Source organism: Rhagoletis zephyria, unplaced genomic scaffold (genome assembly GCF_001687245.7).
Source record: "Rhagoletis zephyria isolate East Lansing unplaced genomic scaffold, Rhagoletis_zephyria_1.1 Rzeph_scaffold_00003, whole genome shotgun sequence".
NCBI classification, from domain to species: Eukaryota; Metazoa; Arthropoda; class Insecta; order Diptera; family Tephritidae; genus Rhagoletis; species Rhagoletis zephyria.
This window is the reverse complement of record NW_016157087.1, coordinates 220,014-240,912: the sequence shown is the minus strand read 5'-3', so window position 1 is coordinate 240,912 and position 20,899 is coordinate 220,014. Positions and strand designations below refer to the sequence as shown.

General features: G+C 35.2%; 1 protein-coding gene across 2 annotated transcripts in view; it reads left to right on the top strand.

The window, feature by feature from the left end:
* LOC108368333 (receptor-type guanylate cyclase gcy-8-like) overlaps positions 1-20,582 on the top strand; it is a 110,901-nt gene extending 90,319 nt beyond the window's left edge. For both annotated transcript variants that reach the window (XM_017623209.1, XM_017623273.1), the window contains 7 exons: positions 10,769-11,697; positions 13,641-13,857; positions 13,922-14,194; positions 14,279-15,389; positions 15,462-15,560; positions 18,055-18,159; positions 18,228-20,582. In XM_017623209.1, the coding sequence (XP_017478698.1) occupies positions 11,427-11,697; positions 13,641-13,857; positions 13,922-14,194; positions 14,279-15,389; positions 15,462-15,560; positions 18,055-18,159; positions 18,228-20,231 (4,080 nt within the window). In that variant the 5' untranslated portion in view covers positions 10,769-11,426 and the 3' untranslated portion in view covers positions 20,232-20,582. The remainder of the gene's footprint in view (positions 1-10,768; positions 11,698-13,640; positions 13,858-13,921; positions 14,195-14,278; positions 15,390-15,461; positions 15,561-18,054; positions 18,160-18,227) is intronic.
* The last annotated feature ends 317 nt before the right edge of the window (positions 20,583-20,899 follow it).

The following is a 20,899-nucleotide window of genomic DNA, read 5'->3' as shown; positions in this document are numbered from 1 at the left end:
CTGATCATTTATGTATACATTTGTCTATATCTATCTCGATTCGTTTTGCCTGTTACAAACAACCGTTATGTGAACAAAGTTATAATACCCTTGTGCACAAGTGCGCTCGGGTATAAAAACAGTCGGTATTTCTTGCGCAAAATATTAAAAGTCCAAATTCTTTTAAGTCACGAGGAAATCAAATTCTGTAACAAGAGAGAATTCTAATGTTTTTTTCTGAAAAAGAGGAACGACTAGTTTTCTCCATACCTTCTTGATTTCAAAATCAGATTGATTTGGACAGCATGAAATATCAGCATCTTCCGACATGAATTTCGCGCAGTGTAGGTATGCATAACAGTAATATTATTGCATGTTTATGAGTTTTTGGTGCATTTTATGCGCAGCATTGCCGCTATGTCGATGTCATTGTTGACATTGAGTGAATATCTAGCTAAAAAAAGTGAAAATAAAACCAAAACAGAAATGAAATAAGATTCTAAAAACAAATCACATAACTTGTTTTTCTTGAAACGTAGATGGAATGCAACATAATAACAACAAAATTTAAAAAATAAAAATACCCGCGCACATACACACATGTGTAACTGTTAAATCTATGGTGGTCTGGTCTTCTCCACAACGCCTCCGCTATTTTTATTTTATTTTTTATTTTTTCTACTTATAATCTTTTGCGTCGTTTACAGATTTTACGACGTCTGCATAATTTACGATCGCTCAAATTCAACGCATTTGACCATATTCTCTCTTCTTGGGCAGTTTGCTCAGCTTTTGGTCGCAGCAGTAAATCTCACTTGTTGAATTGCATTTGATCGAAAACAAATTTGAAACATAATAAATGAACGACGTAGTAAGTAACAGCTGAAGTAAGCAAACATATTTACTTAAATTGGTGTACATGTGTGTTTATGTGGGCATGTAAGTATGTATGTTGGTATGCATTTTGTTGATTTTGCAAAAGTCTCGCTATATTTATTTTGTCTTTTGCGACATGATACATATTATTGTGATATTTTATCAACTTCTTTTATTTAGCAAGTTTTTTTCCTAAGGAGCGCGAGCAGCGAATATCGCCGCTGTTATTCGGTTTAGCCAATAAATAGCTCGGTTTAGTCAATAAATAGCTAAAAAATTTCACTGGATTTTGACCGCAAAAAAAAATGCATTGTATGTGTGATGAAACATTTCCAGTTTAGTCTGCATATCTGTTTCATCAGTATATTTTCGTTAATTGCGAACTTATGTGTTCAGATTGTTGCGATATTAAAGCTGGCAAGCACAACCCTTACGTTGCGAAAATGGCCGCGCTCACGCAATGCGCCGAGTGACCGAAGACGTAAGAGCTCGCTTCAGTGATGTTGACGATTTAATATCGAATGGGAAAAATTATTTTTAAAATCTGCTTTGCGCGTTGAAGCTTTTCAGAACATGTATCCCAATATCGCTATTCCGCCACAACCAATATTAACGAGATGGGGAACCAGGTTAGAGGCGGCAAAATATTATTACCTACATTTTAAGGAATTTCAAACCTTTCTTAAAGATCTAAATGATAGTGACACTTCTTCAATATTTAAGGCGAACAAAGCAATAGCTTTAAATTCTATTGAAGCACAGTTAGCCCATATCAATGCATACTACAGCTTCTTGTCGGAAATAATAACTAAATTGGAAGGAAAAAAAATCATTAGCTGGACAAGTGTATCTTGTGGAGACTGCTGTTACTACTATTCAAGGTGTGCAAAGTGAACTTGGGCAAAAAATCAAGGAAAAATTGGATACCATTCTATAAAAAAAAATAAGGGTTTTAAGGAACTTAAGGGAATATCTGGTGGGCTGAGTAGCCAAATGGCCGCAAGTGACAGCTGTTAAGCAGGGATCACACGACTTTTACATTTGTACAGGTTTATACATTTTGGCAGTTACAGAGTGGTGTTGTCTGGAAATTCTTTTATTGAGCTGAACTCAAAATTCTAAACAACACCACTATGTGACTGCCCAAATGTACAAATCCGTACAAATGTACAAATCGTGTGATCCCTGCTTTATAGCTATAATCCCAATGAACTTAGCTTGCTTTAAGTACGCCCCAATCACCAGTTGACCTAGAAAGAACATTCTCCTTAAACGAAACATTTTTGCGGCCAAATGGGGAAAGCTTTAACTTTGAAAAATTTTACAGAACTATTTATTTGTTTGCCAATAAAGCACTGAACAAAGCAAATTAAAAAATTATGGAAATTAAATATGTATTTTTTTGTTTTTGATGCTAATTTTTCAGTTTTTAGTGCATATTTTAGATTTTTTAGTGTACATTATATGCGCATAATTTTGATTTTTAGAGCATAAAAATCCGGCACCTAGTTATAATTAGTGCAGTTTTCTTATTTAAACATCACTTCCTTAAGCTAAACCATTCAAATATAAGAATTTACTATTCAAAAAATTATATTTTTTCTGCCAAAATACCACTGTGCGTCGCTATGGTCGAGTGAGCAAGGCATAGGAGTGCCATTTGAGAGATCCTAGTTCGAGTCCTCGCACAGTAGATTTTTTTATTTTTTAGTGTAACTTTTTTCTATCTTAATTTCGTTTTCTTTTAATTTTTAGATTTTATCATTTAAAAAATAATTTTTTTAATTTCGTTTAATTTTTAGAAACTTGTTTATTGAATTCATTTTATATTCCTTTTGTTAATTTTATTTTCTTCTAATTTTTAGTTTTTATTGTTTTAAAACGATTTTTTTTATTTAATTACATTTGGGGATCTTATTACATTTTTCTTGTCTATTTTAATTTTATTTTCTTTTGATTTTTATATTTGGTTTTAAAAATAAAAATATTATTTTTTACTTAACTTTTAGGTAATTCTTTCTTTTTTTGAGATAATATTTTTCTTTTTCTAATTTAATTTGTAGATTTTATATTTTAAGAATTTAAAATTTTTAAAAATATTTATATGTTGATTTTGAAATTTCGGCTAATCAAAACTAATCGTGTTTTAAAAATTTATATTACTTTTTTAATTTTACTTCAAAAACGGAGGACGTTATCAATTCATCGAAACATATTGCTTCATGTATACATGTTACTGCATAACTGTGGTATACATGTTACCTCAGAGGTGGTCCCATACTAACGGTATTCTGTTTTCTTGTATTATTACTCTTTAATGTATTAAAAAATAAATAAAAAGTTGCCCTGTAAACCTCCTAACCTATGTACCTTTCCCATTTTGATACTTGGCTGATCTCAAAATTTGTTACAACACTGGAGAGGTGCGTAAGAATTTGCTTCATATTAGATCCTTACTCTGCCAGAGTGATTTATTTCAAAAAAGCCCGGGTCCTTCGTAACCGCTTGCATATTCATAACGGGTCTTACTTTTCTAAAATTTGTTTTGGTACTTTTTCACATTTTGTTTTAATTTATGCTTACGCAACGATAGTGTAAAAAATAAGCATTTCCGATTATACTAGTTTTTTTCTTCAATAACCACACTTTGGTAGCCACATTAAATCTAACCACAAACCGGCACCCATGGTGTTTGCGTCGCCGACAAAAAAATGTGTGGCAAAAATAAACCGAATACATATTAAAGTTATTTACGAGCAAGTCTAAGTATCTATATACATATTTATTTATTGTTCTAATATAAATATATACATTCATATTCAGCTGCTTATTTATGTAAATACCAAGTACTTAAATAAATTCGTATGACACTTTTACCCAAAAATATTTTAGTTTATTGCTTTAAACCATTTAATCTGCAAAATACAGGGTTTTAAAAAAGAACGTAAATATCTAATGAGGGAACAGCATGTGTAACAACACCATATTACGCGCACCACAAATTGAAAGAGAAGTTCGGCCAAACACGTCGAAAAATGTGTAAAACATACATCTCGTCGTCCATTATTCCACTTTGGTTGTCCTCAGCCTAACTTCTTTCTTACTTCTGCGACCAACAGATTGCGAGAAGTTAGCCTTCCAAATTTCCCAATACTTTACTTGTTCTAGAATAAAATATTTTTAAATAATTTTCATTTCAAACCAATGCAGTTTGTGTAATAGGCGGCATACACGGTGCGTCTGAATCGCCAGTCATTTGTGTACATGTCGACTCGTCTTTCGACTACACACAGTTGAGTCAGTTCAGAGTCATTCCAGGAGTCATGTCGGTGTAACTAACACATATTTATTTTCACAAACACATCTAAACAGACTCGCGAGTCAGACGCACCGATCATTCAAATTTGATAGTTGTTTAATTAACAATTCCGTCTAATTTCCTACAGTTCTGCCCCTTCAACTTTTCCAGCACCGCAAGAACTAAAAGGATAGGTATAAATTCAGTGTGCTAATCCCGAGTAATCGGTTTTAAATTAATGTAAAAAAAATGGTTGTGATTGGCGTTATTATTAAAAATCAAAACAAAAATTGACAAATCGATTTCGGCTTGTGCAAGTGGTGCGCCATTCGATGGGAATATCTTGATGGCTAACCGCCGATCTTTTGAACGGGAACTCATTTACATATTGTGTACATACAGACGTATGCATGCATATGTATATCTACATATGTATGTTTGTATGTAGTATGCGTTCATTATAAATAGTAGCATACGTTTTGTGTGGCTTATGATATATAATATTATGTAGTAATTATTTTTTATAGCCAAATTCAATTTGACTCCGTATAAACAGGTTGTCTGCTATTAAAGTTGTTTTGACTTAAGACCTTAAAATAATGGTAGTATGCAAGTATGCACGTGTGTATGTACATACATATGAGAGTTGTTTTTCAACAAAAATGAAACGTTAGCAGTTCCTATGAATTTATGTAAGTGAAAACAATGAACCTATGTTATTCGACACCTTAGTTTGTACGTATGTATGTGCAAATATATGTATGTATGTAGGTAAATAAGAGGTAAAAAGTAAAATATGTATTTTGTCAATGTTATTGTGGCTTATTAACATTAAATTTTAATTTTTTTATTGAACTTTGTACCGCGATTATTTTATTAGGAAAAATGGAAGATGCAATGTGTAATCAGCCAAAACTGGCAGAATGAGGATCATTTAATTAGATGTTGCAAGTTGTTAGGCGCGTCTGATATTCCTTTGGAGATTTTTGACAATCAAAATTAGCGATAGCGAATGTTGGAACCCTGGTGCTGGTCATAGCGTTATTCTGTTCTTTTAGCGATAAGTTGTCTAAAAATTAAATAAAACATAAATATATGCTTTTCTTTTTAAAATAAAAATTAAAAACTAAAAGAAAATTAAATTAAAAAAAGTAAATTTGTAAAAATTTGTTTAATTTAAAAATAAATATTTTTCTGCTATACATAGGAATGTTATAATAGGAACTTGGCCCTCATATAAAAATTTGTTTCTTTTTAAAACAATAAAATTACAAATTATAAGAAAAATTAATTAGAAAAGAAAATAAATTTAATGAAACACTAAATGAAATAAATTTCTACAAATTTAATGAAATAAAAAATATTTTTTCTTTTTAAACGAATAAAAACTAAAAATTTATATAAAAAAGCATTATATTATAAAAGAAAAAAATAAAACAACTAAAAAAAATTTTTTTTAACAATATCTAAAAATTAAAAAATTTGATTAAAAACAGAAAAAACCATTACTAAGCTTCAACAAATTTTATTAAATTTAAAACAATATTTCTCTTTCCAAAAAAATAGAATTCTTAAAATGAAATGAAATTTAAGGTTATATATGTATGTATGTTTGTTTTTGTTTTTAAAACAAAAAGCTCTTAAAACTGAATTAAAAAAATAAAAATAAATAAAAAAGAATTAATTAAAAGAGAAGAAAAAAGTTTGTTGCCCGGGGACTCGAACCTTGGATCTCTTGAATGGCACGCCAGTGCTACGCTCACTCGGTCATTGCGACTGTTGAAGCAGCGCGAGCAATATGAACTTGCTCAAGAGCTTTTCACCCTGAAAGTTGGCAGGGAGCTTTTTCTGTAAGACGTTCGTAACAGAATAAACAAAATCTTTCAAACTTACTTGCCTACTGTCTTGCAATTGTCTTGTAAAAGACCTGCAACTATCTTAGCTAGAATTGCTCTGTTGATGACTATTTGCTTGCAAGTAATAACACAGATTATGGTTAAACAATATTTTTGTTATTCAATACCCAGCGGCTGTAATATCATTCATTAATTCTGTTAGCGAGGTACAATTTAGTTTTAAATTGAAAAATTCTCATAATTTTAAGTCAAAAGTTCTGAGAAACATGTTTTTATAAAAAAATTCTCCCGTTACTCCTCAGTACATTTACATACATACATATATGTACTTTGTGTAGTGCTTTGCTGAAAAGTATTTATTTCCCGAACAAACACCAAAGCAAAAAACAAAAGTAAAAAACAACATCTCTATAAAAAGCCAATGTGTTGTTTATTAGTGCGCTTGTAAAACTGTACTTAAAAAATATTTACAAAAATGCATAACAATAACTGTATACATACAATGTATTTTTAATGAGCAGAAAAACAAAACACAACACAATAACCTTAAAAAAAGAGCATGCAAAATTACGTTGAATTGTAGCGACTACCGCAGTGCAGAAAGCAAGTAAGTAGTAAACAAAGTATGTAGCTTGATACAATGCGGAACAAAAGTTAGCTTGAAGTTAAATTTAGGTATGCATTGTTTTTTTGTGTTGAGGTCTGAGAACGATTTTTAATTTTTTCTACTGATTCTTCTTGTGCATTATGTGCAATTCATTGAACAAATGTGTACTAAACATTTTCTGTATAACATTTTAACGCCTTACTCCTACAATTAGGCGTCTTTTGTATCATTTTTAGTAGAAATGTTATGAAAGTTAATTCAAAAATAACACTGCTCTCACTGGTCGTCGTTATGATGCGGAGCCTTTATATGCAATCCTTGCTTCTCTTGGTGATTTAAGCTAATCGCACAAAAACTGAAGAAGCCGTTGATTTGCCAACTTCCTAAAGGAAAGATGAGGCCACACTGCAAAGCTAAGTGGTTCCTTATCCGCCTACAATAATCAATAATAAACTTTTGCTTCTACGTGACCTTTTTTACTTTTGTTCAACTCAGAATGAGTCAGTCTGCTTAACTGGTGTCAGAATCATATTTATAACGAAAGAAAGACCATTTTAGACTCATAAATTCTGAGCACTCAGAAATTGTTTAAAGGGAACAAATATTCATAGGCGATAACTAGCCAAAGCTCTAATTTATGTATGGCTGGATAAACCACAATAACTATTTATGCGGAGATGGAGGGGGTGTACGCAACAATTTACCTAAAAAGACTACTACGAAGCGCCGTTTCGTCTCCTCACTCCTATGCAAGTTAGCTGCTGTTAAAATGCAAGATGAAAGCTATCAGGTTAATGTTAATGCTTACGCGCTTACGAAAGCACCCTCAACTTTTATGCGTTTTAGCACAAAATGCTTTGGTTGCTATAAAAACTGGCCAAAATGTCAACACGGCTAAAATGGCAATGGTTTTCTTTTCTAAGAAAACGAAAAAGGTCCAGTTGCAGCTAATTGCGTTAAATAATTCCACGCAGACTCTCTTAAGACTGGTTTTTAGTATGTCACATTTTGACACCAAAATTTGGCGACATATTTCGACATAACTTATCTCCCTTATCCATACCTTTAACGATGATATTATTGCCCAAAAACTGACAGACAGCCGATTTAGCAGTGCATGTACACGACTAAAGAACTATCCAGATCCAAATCAATCGATAAACCGCTTTTTGTACCCATTTGATAATGTGTTTTCACTTAATTGACGACAAATGCCACTGAATTTGACATAGTGAAAACCAGGCTTTAGGGGAACTTAAGTATTTGGACACCATTCCGGGCAAAAATTTAAGCTGGAAGTGCAATGTAAAGGAGCGCTATAGAACGGCAATATACTTATACATACATAACTGCCCTATGCACATGTACTTGAAACCCCAAATTGTTTACAGGTATGTAGTACTAAGTGTTTTACGTCACATTTTGTCCTAAGGCATTGATTACACAAGTTGATAAAGTGGAGCCATATACACAATATCGCCTTTTGCACTGAGGAATTATTTCCAAAGTAGGCAAACCACACTCTTATTATGGGTGTCAGGACAAAATGGCATACCAGGTTTAATAACAAACCTAAATAAATAATTTTATCGAACAGGCAAACAGGTGTTGGTCTACAGATTCCTTGATTAAGTTCTTCGACAAGTAAAGGTGTTTTTACACAATATGTATTTGCATATGTACATGCCACTTTTTACATATGGAAATGCCAACAACTCGTGTAAAGGCAAATTAGATTTGTTTCTGTACAAAGCAGATGCACGTACATACGAAATAGAAATGTTTCTATTTTAATCTGACACACAGATAGAATCGTGAGTTTAGTTTATTTCATTTTCAAAGAACGTATTTTTAAATAGTTAAATAAAGACTGTGAATTAGACAGACATATGTAATTACATATGTATTGAAAAAGTCACATTTACAGATGCAAATACATATCGTGTAAGAACACCTTAACCGGGATTATTACAGGTCATTGCTTTATGGCAAGACACACTAACAGAATCGATATGGAGTCAAATAACTTCTGTCGTAGCTGTCGTGATGTAGTAGAACTCGTAGGTGTAGAACATTATCGATGTTACTATGTGCGTGTGATTTTGTGACCTATATCAGAACGGTGAATTGATTTCATTTCTTGGGAAGGGAAAAGGTAAAGAGCCAATATTACGGTGTCACAGGGAACCCAAGACGGCCTAGGTGTGCCCCTTCCAAACACTGAGCTAACTTAACCTAACCTAACTTGATTAAAAAACTTCAACTGTGAATGGTAAAATAGGGACTAAAAATACCTGAAATGTTTCTCACAGTATTGACAGCTGAGCATGCTTAAATTTTTATAACTATTCGTCAACTGACACGACTTACTTTTTGTTCTCAATTCGTACATTTGAATATTTTAACCCTTCAACCGGTAATTCTTTAAAGAAAGGGGTAAGGAATATGCTTTTTTGTAGAATTCAAACTGCTCAAATTTTTTAATAAAGAAATGCTTGCTTAATTTTACTGTCGATTTTCTAATACAAAAGTTTGTAGTCGGTTAATGGGGCACAAAAGTCATACATATTTTCACTGGGCTTTTAATGGAAAAGTGGAAATTTTAACCCACTCTAAAAAATGAGAATGTTCCGGAGCAAAAATCGTTTATAGTTAGGGTGACACGCTGTTGGCTGTTCTACTGTGTTAGAAAAAACCGTGCAACATATTATCAATATGGCAGCGATTCCATAACCCTTTGAAAAAAAACATATTTTTGTCCGGCAACGAAATTGGTTAACTTTTAGACATTTAGTACTGTTAAGTCCTAATCAGAATTTAGAATGTAAAGTTGGAATTTTTCGTCTTTCTAAACTCAAAAAAAAAAAAAAAGCAGGTGCGATAAATGTACCAAGATGAATGAAGACACCTTTTGAGTCCTGAATTATTACGTTACTACTAGAATTCAGCAACCTAAAATGTTTGAGAATTGGATTCTCTCAGTTTTCGGACAAATTTGTGTTATAGAGTTTTCAAAAAACAAAGAAATATATAAATATTTTATGTGGGGTCCCATGATTTAAAAAATTTGTAATTCAATACTTTGCTAAACTCTTTTGGTTTGATTATTGCATTGGAATGTTGTACGCCTTTGTCTACGCAATTGATTTAATCTAATTTTTAGCTATGTGGCAACAATTCAAACAAAATTTTAATACTCTCATCAGTATCGAAGACAATCAAAGACAATACATATTTTACATTCTTATTTTATTATGTGAGTTTCGCTGGAAAAAGATTTCTAAATAACCATCTCTTTTATAATCTAATTGAACTATTTTACTTTTATGATAAATTTATTTTAAGTTTTAAGATGAGTGGTAGCTCTGTTGAAAAACAATTCTACTCCTGCAATTGTGCACATACTTATGTATATGTTCTATTAATGAAAACTTTGCCTACTAACGATGTGTTGTAACTAATATCTTATACATATGATATATTTATTTAGTTAATTTAAAAAAGGTGGTAAGTCTGCTGACAAATATTTTGAATTCAAATGTTCTTAAAATCCATTGCTTTAAGGTACAGCCAAATTTCAAAATTTTACATATGTATATGACATGGTCAATTTTTTAAAAAATATATCTGTTAAAAATAAATTTCTTAGTAAGCTATCTATTGATTACATTATCAAAATATTTCACTTACATATAATTTATGCTTTCGAAAAATAATTCAGATTGTAACATATGTAGGTATACTATGTACTTGGTATACATATTGCAATATTGTTTTAATAAATTTTAAAGTTGCATAAAGGCGGCAACATTGCTAAATATATTTATCGTTTAAAATGTTTTTGAAAATTATTCGCAGGCAAATTTAATTTTAAATTAATAACAAATTGTAATAAATTATGTGGAAACCCTGTTCAAAAAATATTTTTGGTTGGAAGTATTCTTAAATACTTCTCGTTGGGCATTAAATTTTTTAATATTTCACAATAATAAGCTATTTATTTTATTGGGTTTTTGGGGACCGCGCTGAAAAATATGTTTATATAATTTAGTTATGATTAAGCGATCTACACCTAAAATGCATTTTAAACATTTGTTTTGACTGCATTGATTTTATGAGTCAATAATTTGTATTCCATTTCTTTATTTTCAGACGCATATTTATTACGAATACGCACGCATGTGCCTACCCAATAATAGAAAAGTAAATATTTATGCATCTCCGTCATGAAATTTTCCAAATAGAACATTTTCAAAGTGCGGTTTTACTCATAAAAGATATGTAAATTCTAGAAATAAATACATTAAGTTGTAATTACAAGAATCCATAACTGTACCGGTACCAATCTTTCGTGAGTCTTTGATATCTATGAGTACAAACATGTATACAAATTTACAAGCAACAACAAAATAATATGAACTACGCAAAGTAGTATCAACTGCAGTAGCGAATGCACAGACGACGTATTTCCATAAATATATTTAGCACAAGTAAATGATTAAAAATATACATATGCGTGCATAGATATGTATTTTCGTAACTATAAAACTCTCAGCGAATTTATATTTAAATGCGTGCCATCACTCCTACGCATATAAGATTATATTTCGCGGCGTAGAAAATTTCGAAATAAACTAATAAGTGCATTTAATGAAATAATCAAAGCAAAAGCGATCAAAGGACTACGATTACTAAGAACAACTGCATTTATTAAGAAAAACTCCAGTTTGCATTTATGTACAACAATTAGGCCAACGAGTTGGTCAAACGAACAAAATCATTAAAAAAGCTGCCACTAAACTAACGTGGAATGATCGATAAAAATAAAGTTCAACGTCTGCCCGCTATTGCTGACTTATCTAACCAAAAGTACACTTTAAGTTTTGCTATTATCATGGAACGGAATATTTTTGGAACATTACGATCATCTCTGTTACTTTGCTGGCTTGCAGCTCTCGCGCTCCTATTCGCTCAAGTCACCAGAAGTCATGCCATTGTGCCTGAAAGACAGTTGGTGCCATCGAACGGTTTCGTGAAGAATTATCCGCATTACTATGATTACAACTGTTTCACGGATGGCGGTAAGTTTCAAAAAAAATATATTTTATAATTAGTTAGGGTGGTAAATTGAATGTTTTAGTATATAAATATTATATACATATAGTACGCCTACAGAACGCTGTAATAAGCAATTGCAAACACACTACCGGCACACTAAAAAGATGGTTCCTACACTTACAAACCGGAAGTAACTTGCAGACTTCTGCTTATTAAGTGGACATGAGAATTATGTGCACCAATACTAATTTCTGGTAGCGAACAAAGCGTCGCAACCAAACTTACCACTGTTGAATGAATGCAATGGGTTATAGCCCAGAGGCTGCAATTCGTAGCCTCACTTCTAAAATTGAGAAGGCTCTAGGCCAAAAAAAACATAGCTCTTTGTGCCTTCATGGGAATTTCTTGGGGCTCTTGGGTCTCTATTTCTATGGGTCAATAAAGAACGCCTTGCTAAGCAATGGAAAAAGCAAAAAAAAAAAACAATTCAATGTGTGTTATCCATGCCATTGCCTTGGCGTACGGCCAATACAGAGTGCTGAGCCTGATTGCGTTAAGCTGGTCTGGAATTTACAATATAGTTTTGCTTATGGGAGGAAGATTAAGAAGAGTGTCTACGACTTTACTGAGTGTAAAAGGAAAGGCTTCCTACAATATTCACCGAGAAATTTAGTCATCGGCGGGGGTTGAAATACCGCTGCTGTACGCTGGCTAAAGTTCTTTTTTAAAAAAGGTCGTTAGGGAATTTTGCTTTGGTACAGAATACTCCATTAAAAGGGAATGGCTGAAAAGGATGAAAGTTTCCCTTTTTAGATGGCAATAGAAACGTTTGTCGGTTTGGGTCGAGACCAAACAACAGCATTCCTAAGCTATTTAAGAAAACGCATATTAAGTGTCAGCGGTTTTTTGTGCGTCGTGAAAGTGCTCGGCCTTGTAATTACGGTAGGGAACACCTGTAGGGGAATTTATACTGCACTTGATCTGGAGGCTGGCACTTCTTCAATGTTCCAATACGCGAACAAATTTTGTGTTGCCAAGTTGTGGTTTGTCTTATTTTCCCGAGGAGTTCTTTGCTCTCCTTGAAAGGAATATCCCATAATCTTCACTTTAGACGGCGAATTCCAACAACTGAAGTGAATGAAAATGTTTTATGTATGTCCCGAGAAAGGGCCTAAGGATAAAAAATAAGATTAGTACAAACGAATAAAAGAAAACAAAATACTTAAATGACTTTGGGTAGCTAGAATGATGAACACCAGTGAATATGGAATGTATTTCTAAACAGTGTAGGCTAAAACCTAATAACGTCCAAAGTGTATTGAGCTACATTTAAGGTAAATAAATCGTTTATCCAAAAACCTAGGCAAGGCTTAGCGAATTGTAGTAGACACTTCGACCATTGGTCGAGAGCGGATTGCTTAATCTACAAATCCATTCCCTTTCTGCCTGGCGGTACATAGTCGTTCGGTCATAACACTTGTTACGCCCATCGCGTCTAAAAAGCCTTATTTGCCTAGTTCTTTAGCTCTTTCGTTACGTTAACTTCTTGGTGTTCTGGGAAAAAAATGTGTTTCTTTTGGCCATGGCTAACCATTCTATTGCCTCCTTACGATCTACAACGGTGTTGGAGTGAGAAGTAAAGTGGCTTTATTTCCTGCTGTGTCTGTGACTCTTTCCTTATTTCCAAAATTCCAGCTTGTGGTCTGAACTATAGCTAATAATTCTTCGTCCATTTTGGAACCGTCAATGCACATCGCGTTTCGTCTCTAGTACTGAAACTAAATGGGCAGAATAACGTATACACCTGTAACCACCCGAGCTGTACCGAGGCATAAAGTCTCGCTTTAGTTGTAAACGCTGTGTTCTTAATGTGAAAGTGTAGGCGAAAACCCTAATTGCAGCCGAATATCTTTTTCATTGAAATAGGTATTAAATAGTGAAGATTGTTTTATTTTTTCTTCTACAGATGCACTTCCAGATATCCCAAACATACGAGATTATTCAATTGGGCTGCAAGTTTCCGACCGAGCACTGCATCAAGTAATGAGTCGAATTTTTGCTATCGTTCTACGCGAGAAGCTTAACTATCGGAATATCTCTTTGGTGCCATACAAATATACAACGAATATTTCCATTGATCGATATGAGGAGAACAACTATCGTAACATATTCGAACAACTGAAGTGAGTTTGGAATTTTTACCGAGTAGCTTTCGCAATTCATGCACACCGTTTTTCCTTGTACTAGATACTCACCGTATTCCAACATGTCCATGATAAACGTAGCCGTTTGGATGCCAGCATTGGTGCGTTCAATTGTTCCAGACACAATTATTGAGGCGGGCACTTCCATTACACCAGGTCGCTTCGGTTGGTTTGTGCCCAAAAGTCAGGTCGATTTGCCGCTGGAGCTTGCCGCCTATAGTTTGCACTACAGCGTATTTCTCAATCAGTCGCATGCCGACTATGGACGCTATGTAATACCGGAAGAATTAATTGCGAAACTGAGACATGGTAAAAAGTGAGTATGGATTGCATTCAGATTTGGAAAGGTTTTTTGTTTTTGCGTCTGAGGGAAGAAATTTAACTTTCATTACTCAATCAGCTACGAGGAGTACATAAGTCCGAGCTGCCTTGGAAGAACGTGTGTCACCTTGTTGGCCGAACACAAGCCTGATACCGCATTTGTGATGCATCATATTCAAAATACCAGCAGTTTTGTCAATGTGCTCTGGCTAGGCGCAGATTTTCGTGAAACACTAAGATATTTGCACCAAAAATACCAATCCGTGTACAGTTATAAGCGTTTCATAGTACTGCACTGGACACCTTCCATTGTCATCGATGGCGAAATTGAGTTCTATCAAATAACGCTGCCACATTGTGAAGATTTACTTATTCTTCAGTTGACTGCTTGCAAATACGAGCTCACGCCTGTGCTAAAATACTACGACCAGCGGTTGGGCAGAAGTGAGGAGCGTTTGGTGTCTACATTGCGCGAATTTCAAATACACGATCATATGCTACAACAACTACAATTGAGCGCTAGTTGGAAAAGAAACGGCAAGGATATTGAAGATATCTACAACCACGTAGCCTGCGATTGGTTAAAGTCAAACGAAAGGACTTATACACAATGGCTCAGCACTAAGTCAACTATTAAGTTGTATATTGGCGGCATTTTTCCACTTACCGACTTTAGTCGTGGCCATCAGAATCTGGAGAAGGCTGTTAAGTTAGCAGTTGAAGCCGTAAATCGTAGTCACTTGCTGAAAAACTATAACCTGGATGCGCAAATCCATGACGGCCAATGCAAGCCAGACGAGGTGATGAAGGTATTCATACACTACTTCACCGAACCGCGTGTATTGGGTGTGCTGGGACCCGCTTGCAGCGAAACCGTCGAACCGATAGCAGGCATTTCAAAGCACACAAACATGGCGGTGATCTCTTATTCCGCTGAGGGCGCTACATTTGCAGATCGGCAAGCCTATCCGTACTTCTTTCGCACAATAGGTTCAAATCGGCAATATGAAGATGTCTATATTGAGCTGATGAAAGTTATGGGCTGGAAACGTGTGGCAGCACTGACCGAGGATGGACAAAAGTACACGGAGTACATCTCACACATGGAAGCGGCTATGAAGCAGCATAATTTGGAATTGATAACTAATAAGAAGTTTCTGAGTGATGTGAAATCAGCGGAAATGAATAAGGTAAGGAAGTCGATGTAGAATTGATATTAAACAGGGCGGAAAATAATCAGATACATACAATTTCTCTTGCAGTACTTGTTGGATCTGAAACAAAAGCATGCAAAAATTATTATTGCGGATATACACAACAGGAATGCAGAGCTGGCGCTTTGCGAGGCCTACAATTTGGGTGTAAGTTGAAATAAAATTATTTTTCCAATTCCCATTTAACACAACAATCGCTTGTCTGTTTGGGTCGAGAATAAGAAACTTTGTCAATTGTCTCCCCACTTCACATAAAATATTCAGACTAAGTGTAGACATGTCTGCTTTTGGAAGCTCTTTTACAAAACTCGGAGATATCAGGAAACAGGCTTAGGTTATATTTGCGATTCCGCTGACACGAAAGATGACGTGGGTCATTCATCGGCTAGACCAAGTGGTTTGCAGATACCAATGTATCATGAAACCAGATAGTCGTTATTGATGTCAAGTTTCATGGCAGGCAATCACAAAGGAGGTAAATGTTCTACTAAAAATATTTCCTGCAAATATACAGATGATCTCTTAGACCTATATAGATGGATAGATATAATAGAGGTTGTACACTGCGTCTTTGTAGCTATTGTGCCCTCAGAACTCATCACAAGTGTTTGTATTAGGGTCTTCAGCAGTATCATTGACTGTGGGTAGCCTCTGGTCAAAACTCCCTCAGATGGGTTCGTCTCTTTCTGGCGACCGCGTCACATTATACTTGAAAAATGCCATATATACTTTAGACAGTTTTGGAATTTTCTTTGCGTTGTCCCAAATATAGACGATATTGGTATTGTTAGAAAGAAAATTTATCCATTATCAAGGTTCCGCTCCCAAATTTTGTATAAAATGAATAATACACAGAAAAAATGCTTTTGAGTTGATGCATTTTAAAATACGACTTATGAGATATTAAGTTAAATTTTTAATTTTTCCTTTTAAAATTGCTTAAGATTACTGCCAAAATTAATTTGTTAAAAAGTTTGAATTTTGTAGTTTAGACTTGGTATATTTTAAATGCAAATTTATTTGGTTGAAAACAAAAATATAACTAAAAGTTATAGGAGTAAATCTAAAAATCAAAATCCATAAATCTGGTCTTTTATTTGTTGAAAACTAAAAATGTGGCGCTTTTGCGAAATAATGCGATATTGGCTGATGGATTAAATAATTTTTTTAATTTTTTGTTAAAACCATCAGATCTGCACCATTCGTTCGATTTTCAAAAATGAGAAGGCACATTAAATGCCTTGCCTTTGAAATATATAATGAAGGACTCATTTTTTAAAAAACGTTGACACCTGCTAAAAATTTAGTTCAAATTATAAAATAAGTTAAATGTTTTATTAAAATATGGGTATCAATCGAAATGGGCTTCGAAAGGGTTGATTTCTTAACTACATGTAGAAGGGTTACCTTCTGTTTAAAAAATCAAATTCTATTTAGGGAATTAGGTGACTGAAATATGTATTACCATATATATGGGGGTCAGACGAAAGAGGTTTAAGGTCATAGCTTGGAAATGTTTTGAAGAGGGTCGCTACTTGTTTGCAAATCGAATTAAATTAAATTGTACACAATTTTAATACATGAAATATTACAATATTCAAACGAAAGAGTTACGGCATCGTATTTGTTATTTTGTTACAGTATGTAAATTGATACATTGCCAATGAGTGAAATGTATTCTGGTTCTTTTCATATTACTGGACCCTTAAATTAATTTTAAGGTTTCAGGAATTTGTTTATTCTTCACTTATTTTTTGTTAAATATTTTAAATTTGTTCTTTGGTCTGACACCCAAAATCCATTGAATAAATTTAATTTAATTCTTTAAAGACGTGGCAACCCTTATACTTGTAGTTTAGAAGTAAAGAATTTATTAAACAATTTGAATTCAATATTTAACAGGTGGCTACCCTTCTAAAAAAATAAAACCTTACTGCACATCTACAGACTTATCCCTGTAAACTGACACCTACAACAAGAATCCAAATTTTGCACTTCAGAGAAAGTAGGGAAGGTATCAAAAAACAAATTGCACTTGTGAATTCAGCGTCCTCAAATGCACAAGTTTTCATTTAAATCTGCCCATAATTGTATTTTTGCTCACATTTTATATGAAGTCACGTTGGCAAGAAACTGCTGAAATTGAGTCATCAATACGCCTGGGAATTCGTACGGCTCAAACGAACCTATTGATCATCGTACAGAACTGGTGGTGAACAGGTGCCTTGCTATTCTCAGTCATCCCTGGCGGTCAGAATCGGCCGCCGTTCCTTTCTGAATTAGGAGCCACGGTAGCTTCTGGTGTAGCTGCTGTCAGAAAAGTTGTATTGTCATTTGCTTTAAACTAGTTGACGAAGATTCGTCATTTCCACGTTTCACGTTCCACTTCACTTCGCCCGGTCGAAGAGTTCCCCGCCGTTTTTTCAGAGAGCTAAGGCTTGCTTTTTGACCATTTGGCCGTTCAGGCCTTGGCCTATAGCTCCAGCTTCTCCTGCACTTTATCGAGCTGTTGCTGTTTCCACCACGCCCTTACTATCTTTCCTAGTTCTACTATAGAAGATGACGTAATGAATAAATAACCACTAATGCACAGCATAAATTTCTTTCGGATCAAATACTTAATATTATACTGTTTTAACAGATGACTGCGTACGAGGGCTACGTTTGGTTTTTGCCTTCGTGGATATCTAAAGACTGGAATACGCTTCATAGCAACCACAATTGCACAACAGAGCAACTTCAAAAGGTATGCAGCTTCATTTAAGCCCAATTCTTTCAATCGTGCAAGCTTCATTTAATTTTAATTTCTTCTAGGCGTCTGAGGGACACTTCAGCATAATGCACACTCCTTTTGGAGACCTCGACTCCACTATGCAGGAAAATATAACTGTACGAAAGTGGCTACAATTGCACACCCAAAGCAATGTTACGATGTCCAACTACACCGGATTTGCCTACGATGCCGTGTGGGCTTATGCCCATGCCGCTGCAAGACTTTTGGCTGAGAACGATGATGCTGTGAATAGTTTGCGGTCTAGCAGCGTAGTCGCACGTTTTGTGGAGCTAATATGGCAGACAAATTTCACGGGGCTCTCTGGCCAGATACAGTTTGGACAGGGCGGCTCGCGTATTACTGACTTGGATATAGTTCAGTGGCGGCAGTTGCAATTCGAGCGCGTGGGCAAATTTAAACCGTATGTGGTAGGCGTGGCCAATAATAGACGTGCCGATGGCGGACGCTTGGATTTGTTTGAGAGTAAGGTTGTGTGGCTGTCGGGTGGGCAGCGTCCCACGGATGGCACATACGATTGTAGCTTCGCTGCTTTGGCGAAATTTTTGAATAAGGATTGTGAGAGCGCGGCTTTTACTTTTACAGCTGTGCTGTGTATATTAATTGTGGTGTTCGTTTCGTTGATTTCATTTCTATTCTGGAAAAAACTCTACGATAAGAAACTAAAGCAGTCAGCGAAGATAATGAAGAATTTCGGCATTGATTTGCTTTCGCCGTCGCGCAACAAGGCTAATACGCTGGACAAATGGGAAGTGCCTAAGGAGAATGTTGTACTCAATCGGCGTTTGGGTGAGGGCGCTTTCGGTACGGTATACGGTGGAGAAGCGCAGATCGGTGCTACCGGCTGGACCGCAGTGGCTGTGAAAACACTGAAAGCGGGCGCCTCCACAGAAGATCGCTTAGATTTCCTATCCGAAGCTGAAGCGATGAAACGTTTTAACCACAAGAACATCGTTAAAATGCTCGGTGTATGCTTGCAAACGGAACCGATTTACACAATCATGGAATTCATGCTGTACGGCGATTTGAAGACATATTTGCTGGCGCGCCGCCATTTGCTGAACGAAAAAGTTGCCGAGGAGTCAGATATTTCTTCGAAACGTTTAACTATGTACGCCATGGATGTGGCGCGCGGACTCGCATATCTGGCGAGTCAGAAGTATGTGCACCGGGATTTGGCCTGTCGTAATTGCTTGGTTGATGCGCAACGCGTGGTCAAGATCGGCGACTTCGGCATGGCGCGCTCCACCTATGAGAGTGACTACTATCGATTCAATCGAAAGGGTATGCTGCCTGTGCGCTGGATGGCGCCCGAATCACTGGCGCTTGGCATGTTCACGCCATCCTCTGACGTTTGGGCTTTTGGTGTGGTCTTGTACGAGATCATCACATTCGGTTCTTTCCCCTATCAAGGACTTACTAATAATCAAGCCTTTGAGTATATTAAAAGCGGTAAAACGTTGCAAATTCCGTCTGGTGCTAAGCCGCCCTTAGAGGGCTTGATAAAGGCTTGTTGGAGTCAGGAGTCAAAGAAGCGACCAACTGCGGCCGAAGTTGTCGATTACATTTCCAATTATCCGCGCTTGTTGACGCCATGTCTGGACTTTCCCAGCGCTTCGGTGGAGATGCCAGAAACGGAGAGTGATCAGCTAGAATTGCCGCGAAAATGCTCGCCGCTCAAACGGGACTCCACGCTGGACATTTTGGCGCAAACGTCAACAATGAATCATTTCAACTGCTCGAATGATTTGATTGATGGCATTGACGAGCCCAAGCACACGAATATAGAAATGCCAACAAGCTTTACTTTGGGTGCGAGTATATCGCAGCATAACAACAATAACAACAATAATAATACTATTAACGCGCAAGCCATGTGTTTGGATGCCTGTTCGGCGACGACGCCGGATGGTTATAGCATAATGTCGCCGCTGTTAATGCATCGAGTGAGCGAATGTTCGGATTCCTCGCAAGCGAGACTAATTAAGAAATCCTCTGTAGAGACACTGCAGCAGACAGAATTTTAAAATTATTAGGATAGAAAATTTTCTAATCTCGCGTATAGCGAAAAAGACTACAGTTGGAAAGAGTTTTTTTTTCGTACAATAAGAGATCCAGCTTGACTGAGCGGATATTGCCATTTTCATAATTTAATTTTCATACACATTTGTAAATATGCCGATACATACATATATTCTAGATATAGGTATAGCAAGTACATACTCATAAAATTAAATCATGAATGCCACTATTGCCAACTGAAAACATAAATATACTGATTATATGCAATTAATTATAATAGGTACTTAGTATAACTATGTATATGTACTTCACAATACCTAAAAGGTACGTAAATACATATGTGCACTATAAGTACGGTGACCATATTTATGAGAGCCGAATACGGGACAAAAAATAATTTTGCAAATTTGTTCCACAACAGCTTACAGATCTTAAAGCCTTCTTCAATGAAAAAAAATCATTAAATTTTAGTATAATAAAGTGCAATTTTAAGTTGCTAAGGCTTACTAATAATTTTTGCCAATTTTTTTTTTGTTGACGGTTACGCATTTTTTTCATACAAAGTAAGTAAGTTCGACCATTTTTTTAAAAGAGAAGCAAATCAGCAGCCCTTTCCACTCGCACTTTATAATACTTAATTTTAATGAGTTACAAAACTGCAAACCAAATTTTT